The 25,442-nt window shown below is 35.5% G+C and overlaps 1 protein-coding gene across 2 annotated transcripts in view; it reads left to right on the top strand.

Moving 5' to 3' along the window:
• The window catches only part of RBBP8 (RB binding protein 8, endonuclease), a 42,634-nt gene extending 18,646 nt beyond the window's left edge, over positions 1-23,988 (top strand). For both annotated transcript variants that reach the window (XM_056485085.1, XM_056485084.1), the window contains 15 exons: positions 102-214; positions 1,719-1,794; positions 4,852-5,021; positions 6,386-6,487; positions 7,178-7,275; positions 7,896-8,023; positions 8,951-9,833; positions 9,916-10,042; positions 11,917-12,017; positions 12,409-12,523; positions 13,416-13,568; positions 14,161-14,230; positions 15,192-15,288; positions 18,797-18,938; positions 20,847-23,988. In XM_056485085.1, the coding sequence (XP_056341060.1) occupies positions 102-214; positions 1,719-1,794; positions 4,852-5,021; positions 6,386-6,487; positions 7,178-7,275; positions 7,896-8,023; positions 8,951-9,833; positions 9,916-10,042; positions 11,917-12,017; positions 12,409-12,523; positions 13,416-13,568; positions 14,161-14,230; positions 15,192-15,288; positions 18,797-18,938; positions 20,847-20,944 (2,473 nt within the window). In that variant the 3' untranslated portion in view covers positions 20,945-23,988. The remainder of the gene's footprint in view (positions 1-101; positions 215-1,718; positions 1,795-4,851; positions 5,022-6,385; positions 6,488-7,177; positions 7,276-7,895; positions 8,024-8,950; positions 9,834-9,915; positions 10,043-11,916; positions 12,018-12,408; positions 12,524-13,415; positions 13,569-14,160; positions 14,231-15,191; positions 15,289-18,796; positions 18,939-20,846) is intronic.
• Positions 23,989-25,442: the final 1,454 nt, after the last annotated feature.

The raw sequence follows: 25,442 nt of genomic DNA, 5'->3' as shown, positions 1-25,442 counted from the left end.
TGGTTTTCGTTGTTCCAAAGGTCTGTTAAACATTGGTATCTGCTGCATGCATGGCAATGTTTTTTTAACAGAGGGACCTTTTTCTCTTCATTTTATTGTAGATTAAGAGCGGGGTTATGTGATCGTTGTGCTGTAACCGAAGAACATATGAGAAAGAAGCAGCAAGAGTTTGAAAATATCCGGCAGCAGAATCTCAAACTTATTACTGAGCTCAGTGAGTTTTATCTCCAAGTCTGAAGACAAAACATGCTATTTTGTAAACTAGTTCTCCAGTAATTCCTGTAACTTGATATAATTTATATGTGGTGTGTTTAGTAAGCCCAGAAGTTCAGTTGGGATACTTAACTGTACAGTCTGAAAATATGTAACATACCAGTGACTAGTCATTTGACCCACCTTCTTAGATTGAAGTGCTGATACTGAAAGTGAACTGACGTGGAAAATCTTACACTGTAAAGTAGCTACTTTAGATAAAATGGGACTGCTTCTGTTTATTCCTACAGCTAGAATGATTGCCAGCTTTCCTAAGAAAGCCTTGACTTCAAAAGGAACTGGTGATTACAAAGTATCAAGTTCAGACAGAAGTGGGTCTAGCTTGTGTCTTGTAGTTGGTCTTGGACTTCAACTGCAGTAAACCCATAACTGTAACATAACCAACTGAGGCCACAAAAAATAGCTTTATACTAGGCAGCTTGTAGCCAGCTCATTTTGAAATCAAGAAATAGAACATGTGAGACAAATTAAATTATTTGTTCCAGGTGATACACAAGCAGGACACAAATATGTTCATAAAGAGCGTTGGGAAAGACTGGCTGTATAAAGCATAGAATAATACAGGACTGAAATTTAAAATGTTAATGGTATCATTATGATTTGCCATTCATTATTTTGTATCACTTAGTTGTCTTGCTTGGTCAAGCAGACATCAAGTGAGATTTAAAATATGGAAAATGCTGGACAAAAAATACGTTTTTGGTACTTAATTGAATCATGCAAATATTAGGTACTATGCTAATACAAAACACATCAGTGTTTCAAGGACTTCTAATATTGGACACTTACTTAAATTATTCTGAGTTTAATGATGAGCAGCAAACAGGGTACAGCCAATCTCTAAATATAGCTTTGAACCTTAAAAATCAAAGTGACACCTATTAGGTACAAATCTTGAACTGTGACATAATGGTAGGATCCCATGGGTTTGCATTGAGATCTATATAAAAATGAAAAAGATCAATTGAGGAATATAGAGGCAAAATAGACAACAACAAAATAAGAACAAGAACATAAAATTAAAGTGAACAGAACAGTTGGGAGCTATCACAACATTACATGACAGCATGGAAGAAAGGCTTAATGGTTGCTTAAGTGGCTAAAACCAAATTCAAACTGCTTTATAGTTCATATGTTATCTCTGGTCTAAGGAAGCAATTTTGTCTATGGAGACAAGTGAGTAATTCACACAGTCTCACTTCTGTGTACATGGACAAAAGTAATTAATAATTGTGTAGAACTAATATGATACAGTAGTTGTGCACCTCTGCCTTTTCTAACATGTAATTTTACTACTTTTTTTAATGACTAGCTTGCAACTTCAGTTTTGTAAACCATAGGTATTACATGTTAGAATTGGTTCTATTTCCTTGAAGGACCTGACAAGATTATCATGTTAACATGTGTGCATTGGTTTTTGTAATATTTTTTTCTATAAATTTCAGTGAATGAAAAAAACAACTTGCAGGATGAGAATAAAAAGTTAACTGAACAGTTCCAGCAATTACAGAAGGAGCTAGAGTAAGTTTTGCATTGTTTTGGATATTCCCCCATTCCTTAGTAGAAATGTTTGGGAATATAAATATCAGCTTTGAAGTCTTTAAATCTTATGTCCTCTTTCTGATAGATAGACTGTGAAAAGATAGCCCACTGCCACTATAACAACATAAGCTCAGTTTCTGTGTATTGTGCAGGTTTTTATTTTAACTGTTTTCATCTTGTTTTAAACTGACAGTAAAACTGGGAGAAGTAAATTTATCAAAGAAATTTTGCTTGACTTCTGATCACAATGTATAGCAAAGCCTTATATCTCATACTTTTATTCCTTAGTTGCCTCTTTACCATGTATTTCCTCCTAGGCTAAGACTCCAGAAAAGTAGTTATTTAGATAGTCAAAAAGTCCCAGGATCTTGCAATATGTTTTTAAAATAAACCTACTATAATTTTGCAATTTTAAAAGAAAAACACTATAGTAAATTTTGAAAGCAAGACATAAAAATAATGAGCTACAAATTGAGTGTGAAATTTTAATCTGATATAGTAAGAATGTGCCATCTAATGTTGTGGTTAATATGTGAATGTGGTGTACTGTGCAAGGCAGAAGTAGTGTTCCTTTCTTGTTGTGATCTGACATCATCTGAAATTTCTCACTTTTGCCTGTCTGTGACTAACTTGTGTATGTGCCTGGGAGAAATGGGACAGGATGTGTGGACTTGATATGGAAGGCTTTTTATGCATGTGACTTATTTCTTGTCTTTCTCAGAAGTCAACTTCAGTAGGGTGTAAAACAACTATAGCTCAGTTCAAAATGACTGTAGACCTATTGCTTTGTATTTCTTGGTTTGTCTCCCATCTTTGCACTTTCACTGTCCTTAATTTTTTCTATATGCATTTAATCTTCTTGGGGTAGCATACTTCATGACCCCAGCTTCCACTAAAGATCTCTGGCCAATGTAGGAAAGCTGACAGTGACCAATGTACAATAAGTTATTTGCTCTGCATGTTAGGTGATTGTTCAATTAAGTGCAGAGTTGGGTGGATAAACAGTAATTTAAAAGGATAGTACTGCTGTTTTAACACAGTCACTGCATCTGGTTGTTTTGGTTGAGCTATAGTCATGGTACTTTATTTAGAATTAGCAGCTTAGGTCAATATAATACCAATCACATTGTAGGTGCAAAGTAGCAGATTGCAAAAATCTGATTTCATATCATGCACTAGAAACAGTCTTCTGTATTTTGTAACCAGGTTATAATATTAGGAATAAAGGTCTGAGAATTCTCCATAGAAGTGAAATCACTGAAAGTGTAGAAGAATTATTATGTATTATCTGATTCTTTATGACACTGAGATTTCATTATGCATGGATGGAAACAGCAATAAATTTTCTGCAAAAAGCCTGTTCTGGAGTCTCAGAAAAATCCATGATTCAGAAATTATTTATTACATAGTTATGATGTACAGTGTCTGTGCTAGCTGCTTCATTTGATGTTTTTTTCTTCTGTGATGGTATGTAGAAACTGCCTCTTGGTTTGTATAGTAAGGTGGAGAAAAATATATTTTCAGTAGGCTCATTTATTGAACAAAGCCACATGTGCCAGTAAATTTAAAGAGAACTCTAAAAGCTAACTTAAATTTGCAAAGTAAATTGATGAATATATTGCTCTGTTGTTTGATTTGTATCTTAAGATATTGCATGTAGTTTTCCAATGCTTTCTTTGTAAATGTGCTAGAAAAGAGCAATTGCAAAATCACACAGTAGGATTCATCATGACTTTAGAACATCAGTGCATCAGTATTTGTCATTAAGTGTTCAAAGTTACTAGTGGTAAAAAGCCTAACTGCAAAAATGCTTTTTGTCTCAAGCCAGACAGCTTTTTCAAGTTTTCCATTACCTTATTCTATATAATATCTTGTGGTTCAGCTTCCATGCAGGCAAAAATTTATCTGTATTTCCTCTTCTTCCCTTAGATCAAAACCTTATATCCTTCCCTTTATAGTTAGGAAGTGATCTTTTGGTCTGTGTTTTCTCTTGAGAATTTTAAGGGAAAGTGCAACTGCAGGAAGATGACCAAGCAGGTCGAGTTAGATTTCTGTGTGTTTTTATTTTATTGCCTCTTTCACATCTCACTGCCACCACCATAGGGCAGATAGCCTCTTATGAAGTACTAAACAAACTATTTAAATTCAAGGATCCAAAATCAATCCTTTTTGTTGTTATTTCTTGCTATGTCTAGGTAGAGTTTTTGGAGAGGAAATACATAGTTATTTGTTACATTAATTTTTATATACTGACTCTCCAACTGCTAGAGCTGACAGTGTGAGAGAAGGTAAACTTCTGAAGTTATCTTGTTTTTTACATTACTTGTTCTTCATGCTTTTTTACATTATTCCCTGAAGACCTTTCTGAGTTGAGTTAGAGGTAAAAATCAATGCTTTCAAGAGGGATTGTTTTGAATACAGTTCTGTTCATTACTATTTAAAATTATCCAAAAGCTTTTGTTTTGTATTTAAGACAGTATTTCCAGATCACTGAATATATTCTGAATTGGAAAGGACCCAACAAGGATCATGAAGTCCAACTCTTAAGTGAATGGCCCATCCAGGGATTAAATCTGGAATCTTGGTGTCATCCAGCACCATGCACTAACCAGCTCAGCCAACCTCAGGGTCATAAACTGTGAAGATATACAGGGATTTCCATACAGGGGGAGATCCATCCATTTCAGCACTCTTTTGCTGAAGAGGCAGCTGCTTCAGAGGATAAGCTGTAACCTCTAGAGTACCTAGCTTCTTCTGAGAAAAAGGGCTTCCATAGGGCAGTTGTATGTTGACTTCAAATGTGAAGAACTAGGGTTGTATGCTGTCCTTGGGCTTGATGGAGCAATGGTTAATCTTTTGTTAAATGTATCTAGAAAGTGGGTTGAGTATTACTTTTTTACAGAGTAGCATTATTGAAGTTGCTGTATTTCTGGAATTGTTGCGTTCTTGAACTGTGTAATTGTCCTACTTGTTGAAGTGAAAGCTCTTCATCTTGCTGACTTGGGATTTTGTTTGACCACCTGATTTGGTCTCCAGGGTGCAAAAGCAGCAAGTAGTGCAGGCAGAAGAAGGAGTCATTCCAGATTCTCCAGTTCAAACATCTTCATTTTCTGTGGTTAATCGTATGAGAAGAAAAAAAGAGAATAGGCATATCCGATATACTGAACATACACCCCCAGATTTGGAACTTAGGGAAAGCAACAGTGGTAAGAGTATTTTTTTTTTTGTAATTAATTAAGGGTTAAAGAGAAAGTAGTATGTATTGCAAAGGGCAAAATCTAAAAAAAACCCCAACCTTGTGCTTTTTTTGCTTTGCCTTTTCTCTTTTTGTGTGATAATGCATGAGTCCAGGGGAAAAAAGTCTATAGCAGTAACTGTTGCATCAGTGATATGCTCAGAACTTATCTCAGCCTTCTACTTTTATTCATCCACATGCACATGCAGATGTAACAGGCTATATTCCTTCTCTATGTGCAAATTGGCTGAAAAAGCATCTGTTCAGTTTTCATTTGTGCATGCTGCAATGTCACCATCTAGTGGAGAGTAAAACAGATGTTTTGCCACATTCTGAAATTATTCTGCAACTGAAGTAATGTTACTGAAACTGATAGATATCTACATGATCTCTCTTTGTCTGTATTCTACACTATTTGCTTTTTTTTGTCTTAAGTTCAGAACTATTGTGTGCATTTAATTTCCAGACTTTGTTCTGTAGTGTCATAGAAATAACTATTTTGTCCACAAAAAGTATTTTTGTGGAATAAGGCACCTTCTGCTTGTATTTTATTGATACACAGGAAATATCATAATCCAGGTCAATTTATCTTGTGGCATTAAAAAAAGGTATTTTAAGTATGAATACATCTAAATGTTAGTCTTGACTAAAGGAATAAAAATAGGGTAACTGTGGGATGAAAAGGGTGGGCTGATTATTCATGCCTTTTATTTTGCATTTGAAATTTTTAGTGCTGTGAGTAGCTTCTCTTTTCTAAGCATACCTATCTCTCTCCATATTCTATATAAAACAGTGGAGCTACTAAATTAATTCAAAGTTTAATATGTAAGGCATGGTGTAAATACCTATCACAGTTAATGGCTGTGAAAAGCTATTGGTCATCAAGGTGGAAAGGACTGCATGGCATATGTTTGTCATAATTCAGATCTCGGGTTTTTCACCATTTTATTACCTTAGCTGATGCAGAACATTGTTGCCGTGTATGGTTTACTCTTCAATAGTTTCATTCTCCTGTTAACAGGTCAAATACAGCTTGAATAACTATTTTAATGTGGTCATATTACATGGTGGTGTCATTTTGTGTTAGTATTGTTTTAGAGCTGACTGGCTGAGATATTTATGAAAAGAAAAAGATTAATATTAAATATTTATAATTTTATTTTTATTTTGACATATCGCTGTCTCAAATTATCAGACATGCTTAGATTTCTGGATCTAATGACATATTAAATCTCTCATTCGAGTGCTTTTAAGATCAGGGTCATTATATCTACACAAAATTATCACAACAGGATACCTAATTTCACCATGTGAAAATGTTTCTACATCTCCTAGAGCTGGGAAAAATTCCACTTTTTTCCACACAAGTGAACACTCACCATGGAGGAGAGATACTAGTGGCAGAAACTTGTGATCCACAGCTGTCCCCTGTGCCAAGTAAGTGTATTAATAGATTTAGTTCTAATTCCATAAAAAAATAAAGCAAAAATATTATAAAACTGAGGTTTCATCATTTTAACCTTTTTTTTAACACAGAAACCTAGTAAAGCACAAACCTTTTAAAATCATTTAATGACTCTCAGAATCAGTATAGAATTCAAGGTTGTGGTAGTTGCTGATCTTTTACTTTCCAATCTTATTATCTTAACCTGGTTTAATGAACTGAGTAATCTTAAACCCCTCAAAGTAGGGAAACTCATCTATTTGTTTTCCTAATAAAAACATATGAAAAATAATGGTGACTGTCAATTAGGAAATACACAAGACAAGGATTGTATAATAAATACACATTATCTCTTCTACATGCTTTTATCAGACTCTTTGTGCCCTGAACTGGGAGTGTGCAAAGCAGCTTTTACACTGATTTTTTATTTTGGGAGCTGTATTCAAATTTGGCACATATTTCTCCCTGCTGATACAGCAGTTTGCTCTCATCAGAAATTCTTTTGCCCCTTTTGACACTTACCACTTCCAGATGTGATTTTTATCTAACATGGATCAAACTATTTCCATAAATGCCAGTTTTAGTTTGTGATCTTTTTAGTTTAGTGTTTGTACCATCTCTGAGTTGAGTGAGATTCTATAATGCATATGTAGCTTATTGTGATCTTCTTTCTACTCACAAAGATAAACTAAGGGTGGGAGGATACCCTGTTCCAAAGCCATCTTTTAACTTGGCTGCAGTCGTTGCAGAAACAATTGGACTTAGTGTTGAAGAGGAATCTGTAAGTATTCCCAAATTTCTTACATAACCAGCTTTTTGGGCCATTTGTTTTCAAAAACAGTATTTTTCTGTTTTGCATTAAAATTCTGCAGCAGCATTCTGAGTTCTGCTTTGGTTTGCTTTTGTTTAGTCTTCACTGACTTGCTTTAGCAAGAAGAGATGGAACTGTCCTGACCTGTCTCAGGGGGTTGAGGAGGAGGGTAGAGACACGGTTCCTTCTTTCAAGTTTTCTTAGTATAGTGAACTAAATGCCTGGGTCTGCTAAATTCCCTTTGTGCAGTGATCAAATCTAAGACATTAAAAATATTTCTTGGCAATGAGACTGGTTGGTGACCCAGGTGAGATTATTTGATGGTTTTGGTTGGTAACTACCATGAAAATTACAGTATGCAGAATATTTTTATGTCCATGCATGTGAACGAATTTTTTCAATTTCCATAAGATTTCTTTAAAGCAGCTGGTCTAAATTTCATCTCTTAGCTTTTATTGTTTTTCAGAGTTTTGAATGTTTCTATTTGAATGCGTCTTCAGAGAATTTATGTGCCAACTGAACATATTTCTAATTTTAAACCAAATATCTTCTCACACTTCTTTTCTTTATTTTCTTTTACCATTTGCAAGGAGTCCCAGAGTGTACTGAATCTTCCCCTCACCAATACAGTTATGAGCCAGGCCTCAGAGAGCACGCAGTCTGAAGACTCAAGAAAACATCCAGCTTCTGAATCAAGAAATAATGACAACAATTTAGGGTGTGTTTCCACTCTGTTATAATAGTATTTTTTAAGCAGGCTTATAGAAGTTTGGGTCTTCATAGAATTTCAAACCTTGCAGCATTTTTCTTTAAAGGTATAGAAATGGAAATGAGTATTTTCATATCAGAGGGCTTTCTTTCAAGTAAATAACATGAGAAGCAAAGAAACTGATAGAATACAAAACTGTAGACTTAATTCACAAACTTCTGGTTTGGGCTTCTTTTGTACACAGTCCTTTCTTTCCTAACTTCTCATTATTGCAAGGTATCTTCTGGGCCCCATAACCCTGTGGATTGTGGGCCTGGAGCTGGAATGCAAGAAGGATCCTATTGCTCTGATTAGGTGTCAAACCAATTGACTGTTGCCCTTCCCACTCTCTTAAGGATATTGTGGTATAAACAAAGAAATTTTTGGCCATACTTGTCGTATTGAATGTATGTTTTGATGATGACAGGTAAAAAAACTGTACCTGAAAGGAGCGTGCACTTTTTTCCTTCACTTGCAGAATCTTTGAGAATCTATTGTGGTTCTAAGATCTGTACAAGAATCTGAATAGACTCCTACTGCAACCATTTTCACTTTTTTCCTTTTCATAGCTCTGAAAAGTAGGGAGTTCTTGGATAGAAGAGATACTAGGCAAGCTTAACTCTGTCCTTGGTTCTCAGTTGAACATGGAACAAAATTTCAGACCATACACCAAAATGAAGAACGAGATGTGTATTTTGTCTGCCTTCTACAGCTCTAAGTGCAACAGTACCTATGCCTAGAATAGATTAATTTTTGTTTTTCCTTCTGTTTTCAGTTAATACAAGCAGCTCACACAGATTTAAAGCAGATTAGCAGTAGGAAACTTTTTTTGTTCATATCACTTTCTCTCCTTCCATCTGTACACCAGAAAAATCTCTCACATCTCATTGTATTCAGTATTTCAGATCCATCTCATAGCACTCCACCACATGATGACTGGGATACTCGGGTAGCTTCTCCTGTTTTTGGAGCTTCTAGCACCGTGAAGAACAACTCAAGTACAGTTCATGCTCCTTGTATTTTAGATTCAGAATTGAAGCCTCATCTCAAAACCAACCTCTTCAACAATCCATCCAATTCCAGATCTCATAAAAGTAGATCAAAATCTGAAGATGTTGCTTTTGTTGCACCACTGAATCTTGGGACAGAAATCAATTCGGTTATCAGCCAGGCCTCTGTCCATAGGCAAATGGTTGTGAAAAAGAATTCTAATGAGGCTGTAACCTGTGCTGGAAACACCTGCACAGCTAAAAATGAGACTATCAAGAGCAGTGTCCTTCTTGTATACCAGAAGCAGCTAGAAGGCAGGTGTGCTAAGAGAAAGAAAACTGAAGATGATCATGCAGTTAGCTGTGAGAAAACATCATTCAACAAAGAGAACTCTGTGCCTTTTCGATGCGATGTTCAGGTTAATGGGGAACATGCAGGTGATAAGCCCTTGGATCTGTCTGATCGCTGCTCTGGAGTTCGTGGTGAAGAGAAAAAACAAGGAGGTGAGGAGATATACAAAAACAGACTGAAGCAAGTGACTCTGCACGACATCTTCTCACACGTAGGGAAGACCGTTCCTGAAGGTTCATCACCCATTCAAAATAACAACAATGAGAGCTGTTTGTTTGGCAGAGATTTGCAAGGGGAATCCTATGTACAAGAGGCAATGCTAGGAAAAACATTCCCTGACAGGAAAAATCAGATCCCAATGAAAGAAGAAGTTCCTCCCTTCAAATTTGCACCATTGCCGGGTTCTGCAGAGACAGAGGAACTTTTTGATGATGTAAAGGTATGCTTTTCTCACTCTTTCTTCTCCTTTGAAGTGTTTTATTTAAGTTTTGGGAAATAGTAAAATTGCAATATGTTGTTAGGTTGCCAGTGGCCATGTACCAAATAGAAAGAAAACAAGGACAGGACTTGGAGAGTCTGAACCAGCATCTGTACTTCAGCCAAACCCTTGTAGACTATCAAAAAGTAAAGCACAGCAAAATGAGCAAGGTAACTTGATGAAAATATTCCTTTTACTGCCTCCCTACCTCCTCAGCCTGTGCTCTGATTGAATAGAATTTTTCTTATCTTCCTTTCTTCCACTTTAATCCCTTTGTTCTGCTTCTAACTCAGTCACATTCTATTTGGGATTTCTCAGGATCACCCCCAACATTTACATGTGTGTGTTTTCCTGGCATACTTTTGCCACTGTATAATAAATATATCATTGGTATTCAGGTGTACATTCAACAGGCTAGGAACCTTGTTCTTTCTTGTTTATTTAGCATTGTTATTTGATGCAATGTAATAATAATACCTCAAAGTTTGAGTCTAAACTCTCTGTATCAAATACTTGAAAACTACTTAAATGTATGCATAAGTGATTTTGTTAATATTTTTCATTATTCCTAATGATCTGCTAAAGAAATTTGTACCTTTAGTGATAATGAACACAGGCTGTCATATACTCTTTCTAGAACATGTATCTTCTTTCCTCTTAAGTGCTTCCAGTTGGAAAACTAACTTTTTGAACTAGCATTGTAAAATCAAAGCTTCTGTACTCCTCAGCCAAGCTCTTACACTGTTTACTTTATTTAGAAATACTTGCATTATGAATTTAAAAGATACTTTGCAGTAGTTGGTGTGGCCATGTGGCTTGGAATCTAAATATCCCCCTCAGAGATAAATCAAGAGACATCTTTGGAACAACAACCAGACACTTTTGTACTCTTTGCTTAGACCTGACACTTGTACTGCCATTGATCTAACTTCAATAGTGAACCAGCTAGGGGAGGCAGCCCCTGGACCTGTTGTTTGTGAACACAGAAGGGCAGGTAGGTGATGGTTGGGGGCCATCTTGGGTATGACAGTCACAAAATGATAGAATTTTCCATTCCCAGAGAAGAAGTGGGAGGTAGCAGAACTGCTACCTTGGGCCTTTGGAGGGCAGACTTTGGCCTGTTTAGGAGACTGGTTGACTATTCTCCCTTGGTAGGTAGTCCTGAAGGGCAGAGGAGTCCAAGAAGTCTGGACATTCTTAAAGAAGGAAATCCTAAAGGTTTAGGGGCAGACTGTCCCATGTGCTGCAAGATGAGCTAATGGGAAAGGCCAGCCTGACTGTACAGAGAGCATTGGCTACAACTCAGAGATAGGGTTTATGACTCTCAGAAGAGGGGCAGGCAGCTTCAGGAGAACTACAAGGATGTTGTGAGGTTACACAGGATGAATGTAAAATAGCCAAAGCCCAAACAGAGTTTATAATCTGGCTTCTGCCATAAAAGACAAGTGTTTCTGTAAATCCATCAGCAACAAAGGGAGGGCTAAGGACAATATCCTTGCTTTGTTGGATGTGGGGGAAACATAATGACAAAGGATGAGGAAAAGGCTGAGGTACTTAGTGCTTTTTTGCCTAAATCTTTAATAGTAAGATGAGTTGTTCTCAGGTTACCCAGCCCCTGAGCTGGAAGACTGGAATAGGGAGCAGAATGAAGCCCCCATAATCCAAGAAATTGTCAGTGATCTCCTGCACCACTTAGACACACACAAGTCTATGGGGCCAGATGGGATCCACATGAGGGTACTGATGGAGCTGGCAGAAGTGCTCATCAAGCCACATTTCATCATTTGTCAGCAGTCCTGCATGACCAGGGAGGTCCCAGTTGACTGGAGGTGAGCAAATGTGGCATCCATCCCCAAGAAGGGCTGGAGTGAGGATCCAGGGAGCTACAGGCCTGTCAGCCTGACCCAGGTGACCAGGAAGTTAATGGAGCAGATCACCTTAAGTGCCATCATAAAGCACATACAGAACAGCCATGGGATCAGATGCTTCTGGCAGAGTTTGATTCTGATTATTTGTCTTTTTTTCTCATATTCTGTGCATACAGACCTGAAAGATAAACCCTCTTTAGAAAACTTCCAGTGGAGCATAGACCCAGGAGCTGACCTTTCACAGTACAAAATGGACATTACTGTGATTGATACAAAGGTGAACTTTTATAATATGTCTGCATGTGGTATGATGTTGAAAAAGCCTAAGTAGTATCATGAACATTGTTCTTGGCAGACCAAACCCACTTTGAACTAAATTCTGAATTTGTCTCATTTGATATTTGTTCATGCTACAATTATCCTAAAACATTTTCACTTTTTAGTTGTACTTCATAAACTCAGCAGGCATATTCTCAGTATGAAAGTGGACAAATGGTTGTGCAAAAGAATTTTAATAAAAGTGTAACCTGCAGGAAAAAAAGTAAATCTGTGTCCAAAAATAAGCCAGTAACTGCTCTGAAGGTGGTTCAGATACTTAGCACTGACACTGACTACAGCAGCTGCTTCTGGGTGCAATTGTCATGTTTGCCTTTTTTTTTTTTCCCTAGGGTGGCTGTCAGACAAGAGTTGGAGGAGAAGTTGTTGATATGGATTATACATATGTTAGTGACAGTGTGCTATTAGAAATGAAAAATCAAGAGCAAAATCAGGAAAGCAGTCCACGTAATACTTTTTTTTTTCTCTTCATTTTGATTTGCTTTTTTGTGGTATGGTGGAATTTTGAGGGTTTGTTGGAGTTTTTTTGTTTGGTTGGTGTTTTGAGGAGAAAGAAAAGAGTAAAAGGGCACATTTTTTTCCCTGTATGGCTAGATAGTAGAAAATGTTTTGCAGTAAAAAAGTGGTGATGTATTTTTGTAGGTTACACAGACTAGTCTGTTTTCCTAGAGAATTGTGGTGGGTTTTGATGTTCTTTTTTTTAACATAGGTTAAAAAAGATGACAGATGCTGAGAACACCAGTAGCTATTCCTTTACAGTGCTTAAAGGGTGAAATACTTAACCATATAACAGTTCTGATCTCACCTGCAGTGAACAGCTTTGAAAGTTTTTTTATGTAATCAGATCAGACTTTGTATGAGAAGACTAAATTCATTTTTAATGACATATAAATAGAATTAGTATGTTTAAAATAAATCCAGCTGTATTTATATCACTTTTACTGTATGGTATGTGGTGAATCATGGCTGCAGGGCAGTGGCTATTTCCTACCTGCAAAAAGTATTTCCTTCTGTTTGGATTGTCCATAATTCCAAGAACAAAAATTTCACATATCCAGTATTAAGGTTAAGGGTACATTACAGTGATTAAGCAGTTAATCAGACTTTAGAAATGGGATCCAAGGTATCTGAAAAATAAATGAGCATTGGCCTCATTTGAAAGATTGACAGAGAAGTTGCAGCAAGAATAAAGGTATAGCTGGTTTTGAGTTAATTGGTACTGGAGCAGTAAGTAATTGTTAATTCTTTTGATACACATTTAGTCAAAATGCAATTTCTTGCTTTTAAACTAAAAACATTGAGACACTGATTTGAATGTTCTTTGTTCTTTTAATAACAGGAGGAGAAATAACAGATATGTTTGATCAGACGACTCATGAAGAATATGAATCCTGCCTACCAGAAGATAATCATTCTGCATGTGATGAAAAAGAAACTCTTCATGATGAAGAGCAGGATAAGGGAATAACAGTAGCAAGCAAGAAACTGAAGAGTGGGATATAATTTCATTTTGTCTTTATTAGCTTACCTAAACTACAAGAGTTGATTTGAAATCAGATTCTGTTCTTTAGGAACAAATATGCCAAATTAACCACCAGTTCTTTTTGCATAAATTTATTATAAAGTTGATTATTGTAAGGACATAACATAAAGCAATATGAAAACTTTTTTGGTAGTTCATTTGTCACCACACAAATGTGGAGTGTGTAGTGAAAGTTGGCACAGCAGCAGAACACCTAAGTGACTCTTAAAAGAAAAAACAGGTTTTGGCTACAGTTTATTTACTTCCTTTCTTCTCACTATTCTAGGTTCTATTGAAGATTTTACAGTATTTTGTATTTTAAGTAGTCTTTCCTTTGATGTTCTTTTTGTCTTTTTTGCTTGTCTCAGTGCTGTTTTCCTTCTACTCAAGTCATGCTTTTTGATTGATGGTTCTATCAATTCTGTATTATTTTTAGTATCTCTTTGAATCTGTTGTCTCAGACTGAGATGTACATGGCATTTTTATATTTCTTAACAGTTGGTTAATAATTTCTGCAGGCAATCTGTTAACCTTATATTTTGTTTTGCTTGTGTGTTTACAGAACATGAGGATAAACAAGATAAAGCCAAGCAGAAAGCTTTTGTGGAGCCTTATTTCAAAAGTGATGAGAGGTAATTTAGTTTGTTCTGTATGAGCATTTTAAGGCTCTTTGTATCTTCCCTATAGGGAACTTGATCCTCCATAAAATAAACATGTTTGTGTGTAACAGACTAGCAGTTGAAGATGCCAAGGTAGAAGATCTACTACATTAGATAAGACTTTGGATAAAAACTGGGGTAGGGAAAAAAAATGTTGAGATGCCTATTACATTTGCTGAAGAGAAGGGATTGCCTCTTCTGCTTTTTATAATTTTAGTGAATGCAGTGTTTTGTGATCCATGTGGTTTCTTACAGGCATGTGGTCATGCCTGAATTTATAAGCCAAGAACCTGTGGGCTGCTTGTACAAATGAAACCTTTTCATCTCTGGTATTTTTGCCCCTTGCTCTCTAGGCAATAAATGAATAGTGTTCAACAATTGCACCTCTTAGTGCCTCCTCTGTTGACTTCCAGTATAATAATTGGAAGTCTGAATCTTCATTTTGTAATGATACCGAGCCCTTCAGTTTGCTTATATTTTATACTTGTATTATATACTATATTTATACCTTACTGCATGTTTTCTTTGTAGAGGAAAACTTGTTTACTGTTTTGAGAGCAGTTAAGTTGAAAAGAACCTACTGATCTTGGACCCCAGCATATGTTCCTCTAATGAAAATATTCTATAGAAGATCTATATTTGAATAATTTCTATGTAGTAATTACTTTTACACTATGAAAAGCCATAGTAATGAGGCATACATCTCTGGTTATGTAAGAGTTCATATTACATTTGAAAAATGTTTTGTTTATAAAAATTGCCCTGTTCAACTATGAAAGGCAGTACAATTTGGGTTTAGACATTTTCTGAATTATTTTTTTACTTGACTGTCCATCATTATGTTCTAAAAAAAAAAAAAAAAAAAAAAAAGAAAATTTCCAGTCATGTAGAAGAAATAAAAGTACTATTATATGAAAACATTTTTGGTTTTCAGAAAGAATACTGTGTTAAATTTTCCTCATATTGAGGTTATTCGAAAAAAAGAAGAAAGAAGAAAATTGCTTGGCCACACTTGCAAGGAATGTGAAGTAGTAAGTAGTGCTTTAAAATTTGTAAATCTTCCTTTCTCCTGACTCAAGACAGTATCTAAGTGCTGAAGTGCTGGTTTTAATATTAATCTGGTTGCATCATCATCATTACCTGCAGTAGCTGGGAAGTGTTTACCAAAGCTGGATAACAAAGTTTGCAAGTGGTTTGTTTTTAGTGTGGTAGCTGCATATACCATGGAAAGTCTTGGGTTTGATTTTTTTGTGTGTATCTGTATGATAGAAGAGCTTCTTACATCGTGGTTCCAGTAAGATTACTGTTAATAAAACTACATTAGCTGGTCGAATAACTATTACAGGTTTCCAAACTTTAGATCAGAAGCTCTGCTGAGCTTTATGGGTGCTGGAATAAGTGAGTCCTGTTGTACTGTTATGTAGGTAGACAGATCTCATTTTGGTTTAGTTGATTTTTTTCTTCGTTTTCTGGGTTTTTTCAGATAATTGCAGCAGCATAGGCAAAAATATGTATATTTATGCAAATGCATACAAAAATGTTTAAAGTTACTTATTTAAAATACTTGTTAAAAAGTATGAAATTTTAGATCTGACATTACACATTTTTTTTCCTCCCTTTCTATTTACTAAACTGCTTTCAGATACATGGTGTAGAAATAAAATACTGGCATAATTGAGTGTGTAGTAAAAACATATTTTATTTGGCCATTAATAGATCTAATAAATGATGATTCAGTAGTAGTGTGGATTAATGACTGAAGAATGACTTTCAACGTAATTTCCACATGTATATAGAACCAACATTTTTCAGAGATTCTCCTGCTATTCTCAACTTTATAGCCAAGTCCCATTTACTTAGCTGAAGAAATTTATTATAGTATGTTTTTAAGGAAAATATTTTCTGAAAAATAGTTTTGGTAAAAACTCATTAAATTCAAAATCTTAAGTTTTACAGTCAACTATAAATACCATTTTAAAAAGTATGTTTAATTTAAACACTTTGAAAGGAAGCAAAACAACCCCCAACCTTCAGTCTGTTTCATGGTTCCAGAGCCATGTGTTAAGCATTTTAATTTCCTGTTTCTGTAAGCTGCAAGTCTTCCTTCTGCAAATCCAATTCTTGTTACTTTCTGTCAAGTTGGAGTGATAACTGTGGTGTCTGGAAACATTCACAGCTCCTATTTGGTAACAATATGTTTCTCCATTAAATGCTAGGAAAACTTGGGTTTGTTGTTGGTTTTGGCTTTTTTGGGCTTTTTTTTCTAAGCCTACACTGTTCAGGATTAATGTCTTGGAACATGTGGAATGCTTGGCTGTGTCATTGCACAATAATAAAACTAGCTTTGAATTAAATGCCTGTGGAAGAAGGGAGTATTGGATAAAGCATAAATGATGCTTTAGAAAAGGCTTGCTGATTAGCAATATGGGTTTGAAAAGCTACCAAAGTCTAAGGGAGTATTTAGGGAGTGGGTAGAGATCAGTAAATTGATTCTGGCCCTGTACTGCAAGTGGTGTGAGTGGGGTAACTCTGAGAGGACCTGAGATTTAACTTCTGCACGTGCCACAGCAGGCTGATATTGAAGTCCTTTATAAGTGCTTCTCTTAAAGCTTTGTGGAAGCATCTCATTCACTTTACAGTGTAGAACTTTTGATAAGAAGTCTTGTTTTGGTTTTTTATGACCTTTTGATGCTATCAGAGAGAGACTGTAGGCAGAAGTTACTGGTAGCTTGTAAATGTAACATTTATTAGTGTGGTTGTTAAGAGCACCTACACTTAGGTGAGTAGGAGAACCACTCAGATGTTTTTATATGCATTTAGATTACAGGAATTATTATGTAAGTTTTTCCTAAACTAATGGGAGGAATATTTTTTCTGAAACTGCAAGTTGTAGAGTTCTATAAACAAATATTTTACAGGGAAGACAGGATGAGATTACAGTATCTTCACACATGGAAAAGCCTAGCTCGAATGTTTTCTGTGGATTAAAAATACTGTGGACAGTGAGATCAATGTAGAAAACAGCTGAGAGCTCTTTTTGCTGTTTAGCTGACATACATAACTCTCATTCTCTGTCAACTCTAATAGATTTCTAAACATGCCAAAGAAGAAAAGTTTCTTTCTAATTCATTTTTAAAATATGCTAATCTTGATTTTTTTTATTGTTCTTATTTTCTGTTCCTACTGAACTGTACTGTATTTTTCATCGTTGGATTTGTAATTATTATTTACTAATCATAATTTTTTAATTTAAAAAAATGCAACACACTACCAACTTTTAGTAGATGAATTTCTAAAATTTCACACTATTTACAGAACAAAATAAAGTGCACTGCTAATTATCCCTAAATCAAATCAGTAATATTTGTATAACACAGACATTATAGAATTATTTTAGTTAATTTTATTAACTTTACACCTTGTTCGTAATTTTTGTCAGTTAAAATTGCATGAGCATACTTTACAATTCTAAGTAGGTTTTCTGAAATCCTGCCAGGAGCTGGGAGCATCTCTGTTGGCAGAGGTAACCTGTTCTTTTTGTGATTTCCCCAGTCTAGGTCACTTTCCATCTGATTGAATGAGTTATAAACTTTATTTTGCCTTTTTGAATTGTAGCACTACCATTTCAATATAATTGTTTTGCCATTTTCACAGGGGTCAGGTTTCTTGTGTGGCTGTGACTGTTGACTTACCACCTGAATCAAAAAATGCATTCACTTTGAAAATATTTTGACCCTCTGTGTGCTCTAAGGTCCAGATATAACTAGAATTGCAATTTAAAGCAGTAGAAAACTGCATGGGAAAGAATATACCCTAACTTTCTTTGATGCTGCTCAGGAGAGCACCCAGCAAAAAGGTTTGGAGAGAGTATATACTTTTCTCATTTCAGCCCCCAGAACAGCTGACAGGGGTGAAAGAGTATAGCCAATTTACTATAGAGACTGCTTAGCTCGCAGATAATTTCTGGAGTCTCAGTGTCAGTCAGCTACTTAAACTAACTCTTTATTTACTTCTAATTTGAGGGTAAGTAAGTAGGAAGCATTTTACTAAAGTTTGCAGTTACTACTGTAAATTTGGATACTGGAAATAATTCTGCAGCATGGGGTTGGTAGTGGTTGGGGTTTTTTTTCTTTTTTTATTTTATTTGTAAATGCAAGCTGACACTTTAATAAATTAAAATATTTATTTCAACAGCTTTCAACACCTGTGCGATGTAGATTTGTAAAATCAGTACGTAAACTGTTGACATAAGTAATTGTACACATGCCTAAACCTTGTTACTTATGGTATGTTAAAAGATAGAAGGTTAACAAATTTGCCATGAGAAAGTTATACTTAGTCTGTAAATTCAGTAAGCTTTTAGGATAATTGCCAGGTGTTTGTCACTTGGATAACGAATCTCTACTCTGGCTGTCCTCACCATTGTTTTTAGATAACTGTGTTAATAAACACAGTGATTGATAATGTCAATTGTGTAAAGCAGTTGCTCTATTATGTATGAATTTGTTAACTGGGATTTTTTTCCCCCCTTACATTCAGTATTATGCAGACATTCCAGAAGAAGAGAGACAGAAGAAATTAGCTTCCTGTTCAAGACACAGATTCCGCTACATTCCTCCAAATACTCCTGAAAATTTCTGGGAAGTTGGATTTCCTTCCACCCAAACCTGTGTAGAAAGAGGTTTGTGAAAAAAAAAAAAAAAAAAAAAAAAAAACAAAACCACTTAAAAAGCACTTTTTAAAGCTCTTCTTTTTTTTCCCCCTGAAATTAGGTCTAGTTCACATGGCAGCATTTTTCACTCACCCTTGATATCTGTTTATCAGCAGCCATTATTTTTAATAAATATTATCTGGTTCTAGCAGTTTCTGTTTAGCAGTTTCTGACTACTAAGAAAGGAATATAAGGGAAATTTCCTTAGAGCCTAGATAAAGAAGGTAGAAATAATTGCAATTTTCATAGAACTTAATTTAAACCCTACATATTTTTGACCATAAGCAAGACCTGGATTTTCAGAGGCAGAGGCCAAGAGGCCTGCTTACTTAGGACACACAAGCAGCACTATTGATATCTTTTGTCAGTGTTTTTAGTTTCATAATACCAGGTGATATGAAAATGTTGAAGATAAGGTGTAGTTAAACAGTTTTTCATACATATACCCTGCTTCTTAGTTACAATGTGTTTGGTTTGGGGGTTTTTTAAACTCGACTTCACGTAGAAGTTTGTTCTTTCTAAATAATTTTTCAAAATCTTAGAGCCTGGTGTAAAAATGAGTTTTTACAAATTATGTTAAAACACACTGAGTTTGTAGTGTACTTTATGTACAATTCTTAAGAAGTGGTGAGAAGCCCTATAGGAACTCTGAGTTACTTATATCTTTACTTGTGCATTAGCTTAGAAACAATAATCTTTGCTTTTATCTGTTCTTGTAACAGTGTCAGGCATAGGAAAATGTAGCCTGAGTTGTGTATGCCTATTGTGTGATAGTGTTGCAGTATCATCCTTAATCTTTCATAATAGGGAGCCTTGATTTTTATGGACCATATAACTTGTAACTACTCATTTGGAATCTGCTTGCTGCCTCATTAAAAATTAGCTTCTTGGCTGTCTCCTTGTTCTGCTGGAAGAAGAACTGTTCAGTTGTTAATGGTCCTCAACAGCATATTGAAGGCAGACTTTAGATCAACCCTCCCTTGGAAAAGAAAATATTTTATAGCAGTGCAGTAAGAGAACTAAAAGATAAGAGAGAGTTCCCATAATGACCAGTTGCTCTTGCCACTCCAAAGTAGTGGGGTACAGCATAAGTATTTTCTACTCTTTACTGGTATCTTGAACCATCCCTTTGTGTTGTTTTGGGGTTTTTTTAAATAACCAAGTTACATAGACAACTATGAAGTAGAAATCTACTACTCTCCTTTTGGTGGATGTTGTTGCTGAAAAAATGGTGAGGAATTGACAAAAGCCAGGTGCTGAAACTGACTTGCATAAAATGTCTGTTCACTGTCAGTGTTAGCTAAGTTGAGCATGTTATAGAAATTTTCTATACACTTTGCTTATCAGAGAGCTTTCAAGGTGTGTTTGATCCATAGGCTCATGTTTGGCTTTTTCCAGTCTTTAATAAATCTGAGTGCTCTTAAAACACAGGGAGGTACTGTTTAAACCTATAAAAACACATGTGCCTGAAGTTTCCTCTGTATGACTAGGATTTACATTTTCAAAAGTGATTTTTATTAGTGAATTGAATTAGCAATTCTTGCATACTTTGTTACTCTTAGTAAAATCCTTGGTAGAAAGAAAATGAAAAGTGCAGTTTTGTTTTGAATAGATGAACTATTCATAGTTTCCATTCTGTTCTTCATTGTCAACTGTCTGTATTGCATTACTGTGCAGTTACCTACTAGAAAGAATTGTGGTTTTTAATGAATTATATTTGCACACTGGGATCTCAAAACTTTTATGTGAAGTCAGAACCAATTGCCTCAAATGGAAAAAATAATTTACAAGTTATTTTTTGGGGCTAAACACACATTAAAGCTAAAGTTATGCCTGGTTTTACATTATATTTCTTACCTTAGCTTTATTCTTTTTAAGGATACATTAAAGAGGATCTTGCTCCCTGTCAACGTCCAAAAAGGCGTCAGCCCTATGCTGTAATGTTTTCTCCAAAAGGCAAAGAGCAGAAGACATAAAGGATGGGGAAGGAAGGAATGCCAGCCTGAAGTGTATCTTTCCTGTCCGTAGATATTTATAGTTAATATAAACTTGAAATACAGAACTGTGTTTTCCACAATGATAGATACATTGTTTAATTGAATATGTAAATTTTATAAAATTCATTTGCAAGTCTGCTGTACCAGGAAACAAAACTATTTAATGTATGTTTGTTTCATATTGTGTTGATACATTTTGTATTTGTTTTTGCACCTGCCAGACAAGTCTCCTACTTTTTTTTTCTTTAAGGCCAGCAGCTGAAATTCCAGCAATTACTGTGTAAACTTTGTGTCATTGAGTAACTGCTTTGAAGTCATTGAAATCAGTTGTTCTTGCAAGAGTAAATGTCTGTCAATGGGAACAGAAATGACAATTTTCTAGGGTGCTTTTATTTTGCTCTGGATTTTCTTGTATTTCTTTTCTCATGTTTCAATAATGGTTATATCTATTTGGAATAAAGCTGTGTTAAATGTTAAATGTATCTACTGTTCATAGTTTGGAGGTGTGAAAACCAGGAAATCTGTCTTTCTTCAATTCTGATGTTAAATGTATAGCACCATGGTTTTTCTCAGTGTTTACATTAGAACATCCAATATTTCTTTTATTTTTTCCTTGAAACCTCTTTGCTTATATGTGTCTCATTTATTGATAGAGATAAGCATTGTTATTTTTAAATTTGGGTGACAGCTCTGCCCAGAGTTCTCCTAGAGGACAGCAATAGTCATCATCTAGATTACAAAAGATTCTCTGGAGATATTTTAAATTAATGTTTTGTAGCTGGGGATATATTTCCCAGTAAGTAAGATATACAGTATTACAGAGGCAGGGTAATACCTACATAGGTAGGCAAGCCAAGGATCACCATAAGATCTTTAGGAATAAAGAAGCTGCAATCAGAGTTGTGTTCAACCGGTGAGAACTCTTCTAAAAGGAGATCATAAAGCAAGCAACTATTAAAATGCTTTAAGTAAAAATAAAGTAACAGAAAGTACAGATACATCTGGGGGTTTATCTGTATATATTTGTATGTATAAATGTATCTGTAATTTCTGTTCTTGTACCTTATGTATGGGTACAAAAATATATTTAAAAACTTGGTGGATAGGACCATTTAAATTCAGCTGTATTTAAACAGTGGCAGTTTCTGTTGGTGGAGAGGTTGTAGCATAGGCCCAAGAAGGAAACTAAAACAAATGTGATCAATTTAATTGTTACACCAAATCACACAAAATCCTTTCAGGTTGAAATTACAGGCCTTGCAGAAAAGTGGAAGGTACAATAGTAGGCACCATCCCCATCCTACCTGTTTAGCTGGCTTACTTCATAATTTCACAGGACTGTATATCCTAAGGAACACCAAAGGCATAAAGCCAAATAACAATGAAAGTCTTTAGTCGTTCCCACATATAGTAATACACGCTGGCAATAAATGTTTACAACACTGTAAAGTCTTTATTTATTGGAGCAGGCAGACAAAGAACCCATGCCAAGGTAAATCTGGTTTCCTGAATTTTATTTTTTTAATTAAAAATAAATTAGCAGATGCTGCCAAAAAGTGGAATTGTTGCAGGTATCTTGAAAATTGTTTTAGAACAACTATTACATGCTCTGAATAAGTATTTATCCATTAATAAAGAACTTCTTAATAAGTAAATATTTATCCATTAAAAAAGAAATTTCTAATGAGAAGAGTAGGGTTTTAACTGGGGAGAGCCTTTACACAGTAGAAGTTATGTGCACTAAAAGAAAAATGGAAGCACATTGCAACTTATCAAATGTAAATTTTGCTATGTAGTAGGCTGTTTGAGAGTTTCTGAAAGAAATAACTATGAATCCTATTTTAGGAACAAACTTTATCAGTAAAAGGTAAAGTAAAAGATAAACAATAATGGGAACATTTAAAGGTAAGATGGCAAGAAAAGATGGGATTTTTACAGCAATGTTCATTATAGAAGTACCTGGGAATTTTTCTGTACAGGGTGGGTGAGCAGAGCTGTTGGGAACTGAAATGGCAGAAAAGGCCAAAGATGTGAGTGTTGGCAAGGACAGGATTGGAGCCTGCTCCCATGGATTGGAAGGTGAGAGAAGAAACTGCTAAGTCTCTCATTCTAGCATGGAACATCAGGCTCAAATCAGCTGTAGTGGTGAAGAAGAACAAAGGAACAATTCTGCCCTGAGGATTTAAAAAGGACTCCAAAGAGATCAGTGAGGCTGCAGCCTGAGGAGTTTTATGGAGTCATGGGAACTGGGATAATTGATAGGAGTATAATGAACAAGATTTTCAGATCTTTATAAATACTATGTGGAAAGATGACACTTTTGCAGCTGCCATTCTGAGGGCCTTTTAGATACTTTGAAGGTGTAAAAGTATGATTTATCTGACAGCTCACAGTAGAACCAACTTGCCATGGTGCAGAAGTTCTCTCCTAGAGGGCTCCTGTTTAAAGGTGCATAAGACATTACAGTGAGATTCTGCTAAGTACCATTTTATTCAGCCTATTTGTGTTCTGAAAAAGGGTGGAGGGAGTAGTCTGTTAAATTATTCACTGAGCAAGTGGAACTGGGATATATAAGAGGGGGAAAATTGCAGAGCAGAACCCTTCATACACAAGAAGGGATGTGATGGATGGTGATAAAGTCATGAAGTGTGGAAATAGCAAGGATTGCTCTCCAAGGGCAGCAGGTTTAGTTACAAGAAGAAAGGAGCAGATAGTGCCTATGAGGACATTACTGCTCCACTAGAGGACAGTAAGGAGCTGCTTTTGAGCTTAAAACAGTGTAAGAATTATTCTTTCTTACCCTTTGATAGTTGGCCACTTTTTATAAGATTTAAATTAATTTTTAAATTGTAGATCTCTTGCCTAGCTCTTCAAATGCTAGAAAAACTATTTTGCTTCATCTTGAAAAGCCAGAGATCAATTGTAAAAATCAAGAAACAAGACTAGAAACAGACAGATTTCTTCTCCAAAAATAAGAATAAAAAAATACCAGAAGCCTAAGCAACCATTGTGTACAAAAAAGATTATTAAATTTATACATTTAAAAAAATTAAATATTTCATTTGCAGAAGATTCTAATTATGACTTATCTGCATTTTTAGCATACCCTTGAAATAAAATGTATCTTTTGCCCAGAAGGAATGGAAGAAAAAAAGGGAGCCAATCAGACCCAGCAAGGAAATTCTACTTTAAAAAATCATTTTAAATATTGTTACATTTATACATATTGGCTATCTTTGTCCTCTTTATGGCACGGCAGGACATTGTAATTTCAGTCAGCTGCACTATCAAGAAGAATTGTAAACTGTGTTCTTTGAGATTTGTGGGATTTTCCATGTCTGTTGGCAGTGGGGAAAAAAAATCAGATAAAAACCATAAGCTGAAGCAGGTTTCTGTCTTTGGAGGAGATCAGGACTAAAACCAATGTTTGTGAGCCAGATATTTAATGGCTTCTTACAAGACTCAGAAGTTCAGAGAGTGGGAGAAATTTCTTCAGTTGTATTGAAGTATGAGCATCCAAATGAAAATCTCTGAACAGCATAACAGCTAGGATAGCCATTGCTGTCTTCTAGTTTCCTGTCCTTATCTGGGATTACATCTTAAGATTTATGCTGCCTCTTCTCATTTTATAAGGGAAAACATAGTAATTGATGTTAGGATTTGTGCATCTTGCAGTTATGTAAATAAATACTGATACTGTATTGGTCATGACTGGAAGAGCTTGAAGACTTGACATTCATGTGGTAAGTACCCCCAAAGAAACAGTAATACCTCGGAACTTATCCATTTGACAAAATCAAAAACAATCCTCCCTGGAATGGTTTGAAAACTGGAATGGGCTTCTGAACTCAGGTCTAGCTTGTGGCCTGCTGGAGTACAGCACATTCCTAGTGATTCTTAGCATGTATTCCAGCCTGTGACATTCAGAGTCTGATATGGACCCAACAATTGAATAACTTCAAGTTGGTGACTTAGTGTTATTTCCAAAAACAAAAAGATGGCAAAGTCATGGCTTTAGCACTTCCGAAGTGTTATCTGTCCACTCTGCAAACAATCTTAGCCTGAGAAGGAAGCCTTTGATCAAAAAAATGTTGTTTTAGACTGCTTGGAGCACAGAAGTCAGATTGTTGGTAAATTGTCCACAGGCAAGCTGTTTCCTGCTCTGCCTATGAGGCCAACTTGGTTGCTAGTTGCTTTTAATTAGTTGTGCTTTTGAACTTTGCCTTTCTCATGCAGAAAGGATGAATGCCTTGTCTCTAATGAAGTGGAAGGAAAACTATGTCTGTTCGCTGACAGTTAGAAACTCCTGTCAAAAGAAAAAAGAAAAATAATACAAGAGCAGAAAAATCATAGGCCAGGGAAGAGCAGAGGAGAGAGCAAAAGAGAGCGATGAGGTTCTTGTACATCATGGGGTATCAGTGGGCTCTTGTTTTTAGAAATAATAAACATCAGCCCTGATCCTCAAGGGAAGAGGTTT

This window comes from Oenanthe melanoleuca, chromosome 2 (genome assembly GCF_029582105.1).
Source record: "Oenanthe melanoleuca isolate GR-GAL-2019-014 chromosome 2, OMel1.0, whole genome shotgun sequence".
In the NCBI taxonomy this organism is placed as follows: Eukaryota; Metazoa; Chordata; class Aves; order Passeriformes; family Muscicapidae; genus Oenanthe; species Oenanthe melanoleuca.
Note: the sequence above shows the minus strand (reverse complement) of the source record. Positions and strands in the feature narration are given on the sequence as shown.